General features: G+C 26.4%; 1 protein-coding gene across 1 annotated transcript; it reads left to right on the forward strand.

Annotated features, from left to right (window-relative positions):
- The first annotated feature begins 7,477 nt into the window (after nucleotides 1-7,477).
- Nucleotides 7,478-11,361, forward strand: LOC135925715 (4-hydroxyphenylpyruvate dioxygenase-like protein). The gene is made up of 6 exons (XM_065461177.1): nucleotides 7,478-8,235; nucleotides 9,310-9,528; nucleotides 9,832-10,019; nucleotides 10,247-10,398; nucleotides 10,666-10,796; nucleotides 11,196-11,361. Exons 1-6 carry the CDS (start codon nucleotides 7,478-7,480, stop codon nucleotides 11,359-11,361), a joined length of 1,614 nt encoding a protein of 537 aa, XP_065317249.1.
- Nucleotides 11,362-15,144: the final 3,783 nt, after the last annotated feature.

Consider the following 15,144-nt stretch of genomic DNA (forward strand, 5'->3'; position numbering starts at 1 on the left):
AAACATTCAAAAATATCCAGAAATATCGCAGAAATATAAAACAGATGTGGAATTTAATATACAACTTAGAATGATGGTTTGGCATTTGTGCCACCATTAAATGTAATTGAAACATTTGAATTACTAATAAACTCGAATTTTATTATAACAATCAATTGTTATTCCAATCTCTAATTAAAACTTTTGAAAAAGCTTACATTGGTAAAACATTTGGAAGGGCAGACTACCTGCTTTGTTTAATATTAAACTATGGAACTGTTACCAATCAACTCTGAACGGGGAAGAGAAAACCAACAATGCCGTTGAAAGGTGGCATAGATGCTTCAGTTCCCTCCTAACAAGTCACCATCCAAACATGTGGAAATTTATATCAAGTCATCTATATATCTCCATCATTATTCTAAAATGATTTAAAAAGTATAAAGATTTACTAATAAACTTTATAATTTATATTCTAGGCTTAAAAAACTACAGGGGTTGACAGAGTTAAAAATTTCTCAATATAATTCTGGTAAAACATAATCTACCCCGAGAAAAAAATATCGACATCTACATGCGAGAATAGTAACAATTGTTTCTGATTTAGAAAATTGATTAGATTATCTTAAAGGAATCGCTATTAATATAATATTGCATGTTTAATTTTTTTATATTCTTATCTACAATAATAAAAATTTGTTTGTTTTTATATAATAGTCTCAATTTTTTTATATTTGCATTATTTTTTTGTGACAAAAAAATATAGGAAGGTCTACTTTGGTATAAAATTTAGCTAACTACATTTACACTACACTCATTCATTAAAATATAGATTTTATGTGGGTATTTACAAATTCTTTTATATGTGACGCAGTCTTTCTCTACCACATCAATCCCACGATTAATATTTCAAAAATAACTACCTTTCGTCATGTATTATAAAATTGTATTTTAAAATTCATATTCCTAGCCCTTGAGTCATATAGCTATTTTCCCTTAAAAATATGATCACTTTTGATGAGCAACATTATTAGTATAATATATAAAATAATTCTCAAGGATTACACTATTAAATAATAAGGGCAAAGTTTAAAACGAGGAAATTACATTCTCCTTTTATTAAAGCATGTAAAATTTTTTATCTTGGGGTTTTTTGTCCGATGTCTTTTTTTTCCCTTGGTTATTTTTAACCAGTCTTTGTCCAAATCAGTGATTCTTTTAAAATTTTACACTTCAGTTATATATTTAACAAATAAACTATGGTTTAGACGATATGATATGGCTGTGCTCTTCTTTTTCGTTCACATATTCAATAAATAAAAAAATCATTTTTTTGAGAACTTTTTATAATGAAATTTATTTTGTAAGGATATTTATTCTATATGCAAATTGGATATCAAAAAATATGGCCTAAAGGGATCTATTAAAAAAAGATAATACTTTGCTATACCATTTCCTATTTTAACTTTTATAAGAAAAGGACTGTGGAGAATATAATGTATTCACTTTAACAGGGGCTTGTATACCCTCAACCCTCTCAAAACTTTTAACCTCCTACTAAATATAAATAATTAAAAAAAGAAAATACCATTCATTTCTCTCCAATTTTATTCAAATAATGATAATTATTTCATAACTAACCTACCCCCTCTAATTTCAATGACGCTCCAAGTAAAAGCCCCTGCACTCCAATGAGTTCGCAGCTCAAGCTACGATATTGATCTTGCTATAAAAATTTGGGAAAAAATTGGTTGAATTAATTTTGTTATATTATAGTTCTAAAATTCCTTAAGGTTCATAATTATTTAAATTTGGTTAACCTTTTTTAATATATTATATTCTCATTTGATTTGAAAACAATGTAATTTAGCTTGGGTGGCTTCATGATCATGAATAATAAAAATAAAACTAAAATTACATTACAATTCATCATTTTTTTTGGTTATATTTTTTTTAAAATTTTTTTTATTTTTTTTATACTACTTAAATATTAAATTTCTCTCCCGCGAAGAATAGCATTAAAAATTAAAAAATCTAGCTGAATAATGATAAATCTAAATTTTTTTATAAAAAATAGATTAAGAAATTTACGTAAGAAATGTATATGAGATGTCTTATCTTTCACTTATTACAAAGAATTTATAGGCATTTTGAGTTATTTTCTCTAAAACAACCACCAATAATTTTAAAATCATTCTTCGAATACTAATTAATTAGCATAAGCTTATCTAGGCTTTCTTTTAATTGTATGCGGTTTTAGATGAAATAATTAAAATGCTAATGTAATTATAACAATTTATTGTTAATTATGGAGAATATGGTAAGAATAACCATTATCAGCTTGGATTTTACAGTTTGTAAAATCTTTTTTAAATAAGTGTTCTGACCAGTGGCGTAGACAAGGGGGAAGGGCTAAACCTCCCTCACTGGGAAATATGATTAATAATTTTCTTTTAAATTGATAAAACTCCTTCCATATTCTAAATAAAATTATCTCAGAAAATTCTTATTTAAAAAGAATAAAAAACCTTACAAATATAGGAATAAACAATACCATAATTTTATTTTATAATCCATTTTCACAATTTTTTTTTACAAATTATAATTATAAAACGGAACGCTTCTCGTTTAAACAATAGCTCAACCTATTCGCTTGATGAAAAATATTAGCCATCCTAATTGTTTTAAATAATACCATAACCAATCCATCTCATTTTGATATAACATTTTTCAAAGTTGCCGCAAGTTATATCATCTGTCGGAAAAGTTTCCAAGCTTAATTTTCTTTTGGCTAAAATATCGAGTTAGCCTTTTATTTTTAAATCCTCATATTTTGAAATAGGAAAAATGTTGATTTTATAAATTATGTTAGTAATATTTTTTTTAGGTATTTCATTTTTTTTATTATAATTGCTTTCTTTAGAATTTTTGTTCAATCTTAAATTTGATTCAAATCTTCGAAATTCTAATAACTTTTTGGTTCATACTTAAAGGTGTGCTATTGTCTATTTCGCTTATTAAATCTAGTTTTTGTTTATTGATTGGAAAAACTGATTGATGGAATAGTAAGTACTAATCTGGCATTTCATAAGGTATGAGCTCACCTAAAAATATTTGTTTGTTTTCAATTTTATCTTATTTTGTCAGTAATGCGTTTTTCTATAAACTATCTACCAAACGAATTGAAGAATCAATGTAATAAATCAATTATTGATTTAAGTTCCAGATTTAATTCTTCCAGAAATTTGGTTGATTTTACGCTTTAATGCGTGATATAGATTTTATTGTCTTATAGCACGGTTACCTTTTTGTGTGTGAAAAAAATGACTGAAGAATTAATAAATATTAGCGCAAACCAGCTATTTCTCATTCTATTATGAATAATGCCAAATTTGACAATTTTTCTTATTTCGCTAATAAACTTTTTCTTTATACTGTCTATTAAACGATTTAAATTATAATTAATACGGATCGATAAAATTTTCGGAATAAATTATTTCAGTCGCTTAAATAATAGATTTGCCAAAATTTTGTTACTAATAGTTTTTTCCCTTTTTCTAGCTACTATACTCGTTTAAGTACTCAATTGGTTCTAATAAAGCAAGAAATATTGATATAATTTACAATTAGTTCGTAGAACTTTTCAGCCGCCAAATTTAACGGCGTTGATATTAAGATATATAAATCCTGTCTATGCCACACTGTTCTGATACACAAGTTGAAGCTTATAAAGAAATTACTCAAAATTATCAAACTATTGGTAATTATAGATATAAATATCTTAAACCTATGTTATTGAACGATACCATCAAGTTCGAATATTTTTAAAGAATTAAATAAAAATGTAAATATAGCCTAAAAAAAATGTAATGATATATTTTTAATTCAACATTCAAATGCTGCCTCAGAGATAAGTTTAATGAATATGACTAGACGAAAAAATCCTTCATCGGTCTCATTTGATTTATTAGAGGCCGAATTAATGGTAAAGCAGAATCTTGACATGAATTGCGAATTAAAATTTATTTTCATATATAATAAACTTTTAAATAAAATAAATTCCACTATAAATATGTAGATTTGCATCTAATTTTTATATATTTTGACTATAAATATGGATAATATTTAAATTTAAATTTATAAATTTGTAATTTGAAAAAAATTATTCATAAATATTTATATATAAAAGGTAATTGAGGCGTCGCGCTTAATCCCGCTTTTTATCCTTTTAATCATTAAAAATTCCACCTCACTCTTAGAATATGTCAGGTATGGCCGGGCCTAAAAAAATTTGCAATTTACAAAATGGGAAAATTGAATAAGACACCTATTTATTTTTTTTATATATTTAATCTCAGAATTAAAATCATAGCCACTTTTTATAATTATTTTTTATTATCCTTCATTTAAATACTCTTCTCAAAATTTAGAAAATGTTTTTACACCCCCCCCCCCCCCACCTTTGTCATGACCTAGATCTAAGGACTAATGTGATGATTTAGCGCTCAATTTTGAATTATCTCATATATGATATTTATGCCTATATAGAACTCTTATGCTGAAAGATAGGCATGTCCCTTTATCCAACAAAAAAAAGTGTAAAATATGTAAGAGTAAATAAATAAACACTTAACCCATTTTGCCCCAGTTTCCCGATATTGGAATATCTTTATTTTCTTGATTTGGAACATTTTCTATTTATTTTCAAAAAATCCTGATTTATTTTAATTCCATTTTATTAGAAAAATGAGTAAAAGTGCTAACAAATTGAGTAGAAGCGTTTAGCGGTGTTTTCATAAAAAACGCTGTTATTTAAATTAAACTTATGTTTAAAAAATGGTGAAAACTATTTGAGGTTTATTAATTTTTTTATATTGTTTAGTTAGACTTGTGAAATCAGCAAAAATAAAAAACTAAAATAACTGAAGATCAAATGATTTATTTTTATAATTTATTCTTCATAAACATTACAAATTTATCTAATCCAATAGAATATTATGAATTTTTTTTTGATTTATCATAACTTTGCAGTTATTATTATTTTTTAAAATGCGAAAAGAAGAAAAAGGAGAGGTCAAAATATTCAAATGAATTAGTTACTATTATATCAAAAAGTTATATCGATGTGCATTATCTAAAAATAATAATTAGGAGGTATTAATTATCAGTAAAATCTTCTATAATTTTTAAAAATAATCTGAGAACATCAAGTAAAAAATTCTTAGCTTTCAGTATTTTTTTTTAATCTAGATTGGGAAAAAAGTACAGAAAATTTACTTTAAATGAGATAAAGCCCACTTTAGAATTTTATGTTGGAGGGGGGGGGGTTAACTTATTCTGGTAAAAACTTAACCCAAAATGTCCCCTCCGTACTTACAACCATGAGTGAGTGAGACCAGAAAGACTAATATATTTTCTATCACATCAGATAAAGGTTACATGCTTACTAAATAAATAATACGTAATAAAATAATCTTAAAACATTCGCGTTTATGATTTAAGGAACTTCGGTTGGTAAATTGATATTGAATATGTCACATATGGAAATGTTAGAAAAGTTGGAACCTAAAAAAAATAAAATAAAAATATAATTAGTTACTAAAATCTGATACTAAATCTTTATTAAATACTAATAATTAACTATAATTAAATATAATTTGAAAACATAATCAAAATAATAGAAAAATAAAATTAATATAAAATAAAAGTAAAAATTATATGTAAAAGTCAAAAAATTAAAAAAGTCCTTTAAATTATAAAAATTATGTCTTTTATATCCGATTGTATAACATAGTAAATTTCGTCTGATTATAATCAACTTTAAATCATTATCCAAATATCTTTTCTTTGTATAATATAATACTCATTATTAACAATATACATATTCAAATTTTACATAAACTCTAAATATTCAATTTTATATTTAAAAAAAAAATTTTTTCCGTAAATATTCAAATTTATACACAAGATTTTAAATAAGTGCAAATCATAATAATGCAATCACAACAGAATATATCAATCATTTAAATAAATGAATTAACAATTTTCGCGGTCATGCGCTCGCTATAATAATTTCGTGTAAATACATTCGCGGTAGAAAATTCGCTATAAAGGGTTCGCGATTAAAGTTTCGCTATAACGAGTTCGCGATCAAAGTTTCGCTAAAATGTATTCGCTCTAAAGTATTCGCCATTTAGGTATCGCGGAAATAAATTCGCGATAATGAGTTCGCAAAATTATCTGCTCTAAAATATATTCTTTATGAAATAATCGCTGTTTAGGTTTCGCCGAAATAAATTCGCTATAACGAGTTCGCGATCAAAGTTTCACTATAAAGTATTCGCGGTTAAGGTTTCGCGGAAATAAATTCGCGATAATGAGTTCGCGATATTGTCTTCGCTAAAATGTAGCTATAAAGTATTTGCGATTAAGGTTTCGCAGAAATAAATTCGCGATAATGTCATCGCTATAAATGTTTCGCGGAAAAAAATTCGCGGAATTGGTTTCGCAATATTATCTTAGCTATAAATCATGCCCGAGGTAATTATATCAGAGAATTATTTTATCTAAAATTTTTTAGGTAAAAATTTTTCCTAATTCAATTATTTTATATTTTAAAATATTAAGTATTGTATATTTTCTATTTATTATAAATTTCAGTATGTAAGAACGAAGCCAATATTTAATTTAAATTATATTATTTACAATAATTATTTTCCTAATAACAATTTTCTCTTTTTAAATTAATTAAGCAAAAATTTACTCTATTGTAACGCGAAAGTTTAAAATTTGGAAGCATTATATTTTTAATGAATTTGAAAATAACAGGTAAATATGTTGATCTCAGAAAATATGAGAAAACGGTTTTAATTTCAAAATGAAATAGCATTTTCAAAATTTTGACGTATCTAACAAATAATTATGTAATACAAGCCAAAGGCTTTTGTTTACAATAAAAGGTACAACAATGATTGGACGAGAAAAGTTTTTTTGTATTACACTAATCCAGTCAATATATATATGTTCAAATCTGACTTTTATTTTTAAACTTATTTATTATTTTATTTTATTGTATTTACATAACCAAATTAAACCAACCCAGCGGAAAAACGGTTTGATATAGAGAATCCTTTAAAGAACTAGGTGATAATTTTTCAATTGTATATTCTAATTTTTCTTTTTATAAATAGGAAGGATATATCAAAATTTCTCCATCCTTTTCACGTGTATGTTTTTATATTAGCAATATATTATTAAAATATTACATCTGTCGATCGTTTATAAAGCACTTTAACATTTTTAAATACAAAAAAAACAAAAATTCACCTCTTTAGAAAATTAATAAGATATGATTGAAAGTTTATTAATTTAAATATTAATATAATTATACTTAAACACTTAGTATTTTACATTTCGTGAGATCAATAAAGCTTTTTAATTTATTAATTAGTTCTATGGCAACTAAAATTTTATGAATGAAATATATTCAGAAAATTAAATGGGAGGCGCTTCATTGCACCACGTTCAAATTTGTTGCAAAGACGGATTGAAAGTAACCTCGAAGTTGATGAAACAATTGAAACTTAAGCTCTGGGCCACCAAAATAACTAAAACATGCTATCAGTGGGTGCTAAAGAGTCATCAGCTAATTTTTATAGTGATCCAACGTCAGAGCTCAAATGAAAGTCCTAGTGATTTTTTGGTAAAACAGAAGAGAAAAGGCATGACAAATAATGATTATGACATTGACCAATTCGTTCTGAATGAGAACCCCTTAGATGATAAGTGTGTCGAGGAGTGGGACGATTTCACAGTTTTCTGCTGCAACAATCCGAGTTATCATTTAAATGGTGGGGCTGATTCGGTTTTCAACATAGCTCTGCGAGTCGATAACCTTATAGAAATTTTGGGCCGCTGTTGTCATTTCGAAGTCAATTCTACCCAAAATAATTTTTTAAATATCAACATTCCCCAAGAAATATCGTCATATATTGATGGAAGTAACGATGTTAGATCAGATAGTTTGATGAGCAGGAAAGAAGAGGACTTATATGATGGCCAATCTCTGAATTCTCAATTTAATAATATGGCTTGTATCATACAACCTGTGACAGAGATTAGCGATGAATTTGGATGCATAAAATACGCTATAATTAGATCTTGCGTGGGAAACGTGTTGCATACTCTCATAGATGATTCAGAGTATCGAGGTCCTTTCCTGCCCAATTACATGATGAGGCACCTTCCAAACAAAAAGTTAATATTTTACTATCCAATTTGAGATTTTTACAAATAAATAAAAATCTTGGAATCTATAAGTTTGTTGCTATTATAAGATAGTTTAGAAATATTTGATCAGATATATTATTTAAAAAGGAACTAAGATAGGATTTGGCATAAACTAGCTAAGGTATTGTTAGATATTTTAATTTTATGTTCTGTTCCGCAAGTTTAATAAATATCTATTGTTTCTTTGACCCTTGAGGGGTAAAATGGAATGGTCTTGCCCCACCTCAGAGCTTTAAAAAAAATTTATTTCAAAAGAATTGTAGATTAATTTGTAGTGATCCAGGATATGCAAAGTAGAGGCCTGTGGGCAGGTTTTAATCCGAACGCCCATCCACTGTTTTAATAAAATTTTATCTCTTTCCCGCCCATGGTTTTTTTTAAAATTCACTTGCAACCTTCCCATTTATCTTAAATTTCTAACCTACCTGCTAAATATTCAACAATTATTTTATTTTAATATATCTAAAATTCACCTGCCCATCGCCGGTCCATTGTTTCATAATATTTTATCCCATCTGCAAACGCCCGCCCATGATGTGGGCGAGCGATAGCGAATTGACAGACCTCGAATGCAGTTGACATATCTCCTCATTATTTTTTAAAAAATCCGGGCCGGGCCGTGCAAGTGGTACCTCTGTATGTCTCCAGATTTTATTATGAATCTTTGACCTATTTTCAGTTTGTTAATTTCTGTTTATAGATTTTTCATATAAATTTAAAAAATAAACAAAATTTTTTGGCCAAAGTCTGAAATTCATAGGATAGGTACAATCTAGTCTTTCAAAATAAAAAACACAAATTTGCTATATAAATCCCGGGTCAGTATGGCCCTGAATTTGCTAAACCCTTACAACATATCTATTCATCTAAGCATTAAAAATATCAAATCATAATATAAAAATGAGATAAAACAATACCAAAATGGGAGTAACCTAGACATCTAATTACTTGCATTTTTTTCTTAACCTCGTGAGCGTTAATAACTATATAAATAACGAATATATTAATATTATATAAATATGTGTAATGAATTATTACAAGAAATTTCTTTTTCAGAACCATTCCAGCAAAAAACTATGAATTAGAATCATCTGAAAATCTCAATGAAAATCAAACAGAAAATATGAAATTTCAACAGGTGTCAATAAATTTGTTTACCAAAATTGATCACGTGGCAATTGCTTGTCACACTGGACAATACAGTTCTATTATTTCCTGGTACAGTTACTGTTTGGACTTTCACCGTTTTAAGTTAAACAGGTTTTTTTTAAAATTCCTTTATATATTATTCTAAATGCCTTTATAAATTTTTTATGAAAATCTCATGGTTAATTAAGCTACAATATTCCTATTAGCACCATGCACGAGGTTGATCTATTAATAATTAAATATAATTTTTAAACCCATCTTGCCTGGTCCGCATTAATAAAACATTGAGAGGAAATTATATTAAAAAGAAATTATTAATAAGATTACCCAAATGGATGGAGTAAAATCTTAAAAATTATTAATCGTAAATTTTTGAAAAAATTTAATTAAAAAATCTTATTTGACAAAAATAAGCAAAGAATCAAACGAAGAAGGTTTTGTCATCAAAAATGATCAAGATTTAGGTGTAAGGCTGTTGGCCATGGAATACTGGAAATGTCGCGAACACAGTATTTTATCTTCGGCCCTTGGGAAAGTTAATAGATTTTCCAAAAAATCTTTACCTTTTCATTTAGTTCTGGCGGAATCATTGATGCCCAACGGTTAGCGAACCCTAAAATAATTTTTTTAAAATCGATAACAAAGTACATATATTAAGGTGTTAATTAAAGAGTATTTATAATTTTGTCGATGATTTCTTAAATGGTTTGAAGTAGCTTTACTAACTAGAGAAGGGAGTTTTTTATATTATTTTTTTATCAATTTAAAGAATAATAATTTATTATATCCCCTAAAATCATGTATTTTTATATCATTTGATATTTTCCAGTTTCGGATCAAATAAGTTCCTTTATATCGGCTCACGGTGGACCGGGTATACAACACATCGCCTTGTCTTGTCCAGACATTTTTACCACGAGAAATATTTTGACTGAAAGTGGTTTGGAATTTTTGGTTACTCCCGAAACATATTACAAAGATGTAACAGAAAAAAATTATAAAGAAAATATAACAATATAAATTTCATAAGTCATAATTCATTTTTATTATAATCAAATTTTGTCGATAAGAGCTCTATATGTTCAGCCAGACATCCTAGTCTACAAGATCCTATATATTTTTTTTATATTTAAGATTGGTTGATGACAAGATTGGAAAGTGCTTCTAAAATTTCCAAATTATAAGTAGATTTTTTATTCTAACCACCAATAAAATGCTAATCTTTAAAAAAATCTAACAAACTTTAAGGATGTTATTGTGAAAAGAATAAAAGATATTGAGATAGATTGGGCCAAAATTTATGGAACTGGAATATTGATTGACACCGATGATAACCCCGTAGACATAAATAACAATGAAATAATCGATTCTGATAAAAGGTAATCCATATTTATTTTAAAAAGTAAATAAATCAAATTCATTTTATTTTTATCTAAGAATTTTAGAGGAAAGTTGTTAAATCACATCTTGATGTCATTTTTTAAAAAAAATTAAAGAACTTTACCTAAACAAATGTTATAAAAAATGTTAAACATTAATTGAAATTTTTAAAAAGTAAGGATGGATCAACCGATATCGGGTTTTAGCATCTGTCAGCGCATTTTTTTGTTATGGATTTAATATCTGAATTGCACACATTTATTATTAAATTTATCTTACCAAATAAAATTTGACTTGCCTGACCCCTATGTTTATATATTTCATTTAAAGAAATAATAAATCTACACCCCTATTACATGATTATTTTCCTTAATTTTTTGAATTTCCAAAATAACCAGGTATTTGCTCCAAATCTTTAGCAAACCAATTTTCCAGGAAGGTACCTTCTTTTTGGAACTCATAGAAAGACACAAAACAGATGGATTTGGAGCTGGAAATATTCCAGCCCTATGGCGAGCTGTTAAAAGACACATGGAAAACAACGACAAAATATTAACATTTTAGATAATTTTATTTCATACTAACACTATTTTATTTATTTGGGTATTTATATACTACTCGCTTGTAATATTTTTAATTATTAAATCATTATATTCAAGGAATTTGATCAAGAGCATTTTATATCTTTTACTAAAGTAACCAAAATTTGTGATAGATAAAGATACTTTAAATTCTTTGTTATTTTATGAATTATATTATTATATATTGTTATATTTAACCATATTAAAATTTAAAAAAACTCGGTTAAATTTAGTAAATTTTATATAAATTTCAATTCCTACTTTTGTTTAATACAGAGTATCTGAAAGACCAGATGTAAATTTAGGATATATATCATTAGCAAGATTTCAATTTGGAAATAACTTTTCAAAATTATTTCGGTAAGTTGAACAATCAATCCTAATTATAGGCTTAATTGGGCGGCACAAAGACCCACTCCAAAAATTCGCTTGTTCTCGTAAATATCATTTTAAACTAATAACCTCCCCCCTCCCCCTTACTCCAAAAACGTATACATTATATCACTATTTGAAAGAAAAATACGTAAAGGTTGATCATTTAGTTAAGATATGTACTGTAATTCAAAATTTAGTAAAACATCGTTATAAAAAAAGTGATAACTTAGAATTATTTTTATATAAACTGGAACCAGAACCATTAGAATTATTTAAGTCAAGGAATTTTTGGTGTATAGTTCAAATCTCAAGATATTTTGAAGAATATGATAAGAAAATACATACCAGCATTCCCACTCTCCTCGATGTTATCATTCTTTGACCAATATATTCTAAACAGGAATTTTATAAAAATAATAACTTTATATCATTTATTCAAAAAACATTAATATCAATTATTTAACATATTTAATTATAAAAACTGTCATTTTATATAGTTATAAGCCTATTCAAAAACGTATGCGTATCTAATAATTGTCTGTTTTTATTCGAACAAAACGAATTACTATTTGTATTTGTTACTAATCGAACCGGATCCAATTATTTGAAACAAAATAAAAACTCGATTCGCCTTTGAATAAGCCTAAAATATAATGAGACAAAATATATTTAAAGATATCATTTAAATTAATATTTATTGGGTTTAAAAATCAGATTTTATCTAATCATAAAGTTTTTATAGGATATGCAGATTTTTTAACATATTCTGCTCTACCTTATTATTATGAAGGAAATCATTTTATAAGGATTTATAATTTAAAAAAAATATATTTAGAAAATATAATTTATAGTTAATAAACAGGGACAAGAGTTCCGTGAAATATGTTCATCAGGCTCCTCAAACTTAGGTTCGGCTACCAAACCCTTCTTTGCGTACCTGCGGTTAGTATTGTTGAAAAGCCCGATTTGGGTCGATTTTAAAAAGCGGTCCGATTAAGATTTTAGCCAAAATAATATTATGTAATCCTCGAATGGAAATCCAAATCTTTCTGCCATTTATGAACAAAATCTCCTGGCTTAGATAATATTATTTTGGCCAAAATCTTTATTGGGACGTTTTTAAAAATCGGCCTAAATCAGGTTTTTTAACAACACGATCTGCGGCTCCTTCCGCATATGATATGAAGCCGGTTTTGTTTCATTTTGATGTGTAGAATGTGTTAATAAAATAATAAGAATAATAAATATTATAAATAGATTATACCTTATTTTTTATATGATATATTTTGATTTTTCATCATTTTATTTTTTCTAAAAGATAAAAGAAGGAAATTATAATTATAAAATGATTTAATGCTAAAAGAATTATATTTATCTAAAATAAACCGTAAAATTTCGTAAGAATGCTATTTAAATAAAATATTAATATATTTGTTTAAATGGGTGTTAATTATTTAAAAATTTAACACTAATATAAAAAAAAGAAATAAGGTGTTGATCCATTTTTAAAATTGGTGCTAATTTTGAAAAATGGGATGCTTTACCACTAGTATTGTTAAAAGGCCCGATTAAGATTTTAGCCAAAATAATATGATCTCGAGATTTGTCAAATAAAGGTCTAAATCTTTTTGACTTCTATGAGCTAAACAATATTTACAGGCTTATAAAATATTGTCTTGGCTAAAATCTTAATCGGGCCATCAATAAAAATCGACTCAAATCAGGTCGTTTAACAATACTAACCATCCTAAAAAGCATCTAGCTAAGCGAGCTCCAGCTGCTACTTAAGCTTGTATTTATCTAGCATTATCCAATATCAAGAGCAGCATATACATGATAGAATATTCACTGGAAGCAAACCTCCCTCATAAACCTATACCTACTCACAACCCCCCCCCCTCTCCAAAAAAAATTTCCTGGCGATATTTTTATTATATATTACACCTTTTTTAATTATAATGGTCCTCCATTCATAAATTTTAAAAAGAATAAATTATTAATGCTCTACTTGTAATATATTATTATTAGTGAACGAATTTATTATATTTTAACTATTATATTTTTGTACTTCAGTTTATATATATCTTTTACAAATCATAAATACATAATTTAATCATCATACACAATGAATATTTGAATACAATTAATCGTATTATCAATTGCCTTTAAGGTTAATTGATTCTATTACATAAATTCTCTCCTTTTTAGGATCTCGATTTGGAACGGTATAAATTGTTTTCTTATCCGTTTTGGATAACGGCTACTTGTACTTTCGTTCACTACTGTAGGTGAGTACTGTCAATTTCAATCTTTTCATTTATGATGGTGTTTTTGTTTATCCAGTCTTGTATAGGATCATTATCTTTGGTTATCGAGTATTTTATAGGATCCATGTCTTTATCCCTGGGGGGGGGGGGGGGGTTAAAAATTTTGGGGAGGCTTCGCCCCCAAACTCTATTTTTAAATTTTGGCAATATTATGTGCTTTATTAGTGTCTAACCACTATAATAGCCAGCATAAAAAACAATATTAGTAACAGAATTTTGGCCAAATATGAGCTGAAAGCATTATTCTAAAAATTTTATCAATGTTTAGTCAATTGCAAATTAATTTATCTGTAGAAAGAGAAAAAAATTGCCCCCCCCCCCTCCCAAACCTTCCATTTTTTATTATCACTCAATATATCTTATTGAGTGTTAAAAATAAATATTAGATTTTATTTATTAAAATACTTTAGCAAAAATATCATCCCTTATTAAACTATGCATTTATTTTAAAATGATAATATACAATAAAATAAATTTCAAAATGTAGAAATTATATACAGATTATTATATTAAAAATTTTAAACTATATTTAAAATAAATATAATCAATAAAATATAAGTAATTCTTGTACGTTATTTAAAATAAATATAATTTAACAGTTATAATTAATACAAATGAATCAAAATATAAATAATTCTTATTGCAAATGCAATACTGTTATTAAAAATAGCATAATATAAAAAATATATAAATATTATGAGTAAGAATTCATTATAATTAAGTTTTGCATATAAAAATTTTATGACTAAGAATATATTATAATCATATAGCAGTTTTATGATTTGAATTTATAAAGAGAGGTCTACTTTTCTCTGAGATTTGGCTAATTCATTTAGAATCAAATTTTTATCTAAAATAATCTCCTTATAAATATTTAATAGGGGTAATCCATTTAAACGGTTTTCACCGGTGCTATTTCTTATATAGGTTTTAACCTTTTCAAAGTTGAAAAAGACCTTTCATTAATGTAGGTACTAATCGGTAAAGAGCTATCTCCTTTACATTCTTATATTTCATGAAATTTTTCATCCATCTTATCTCTGATATTTGTTAATATCTCAACA

This window comes from Gordionus sp. m RMFG-2023, chromosome 1 (genome assembly GCF_954871325.1).
Source record: "Gordionus sp. m RMFG-2023 chromosome 1, tfGorSpeb1-WG-v2, whole genome shotgun sequence".
Taxonomy (NCBI): Eukaryota; Metazoa; Nematomorpha; class Gordioida; order Chordodea; family Parachordodidae; genus Gordionus; species Gordionus sp. m RMFG-2023.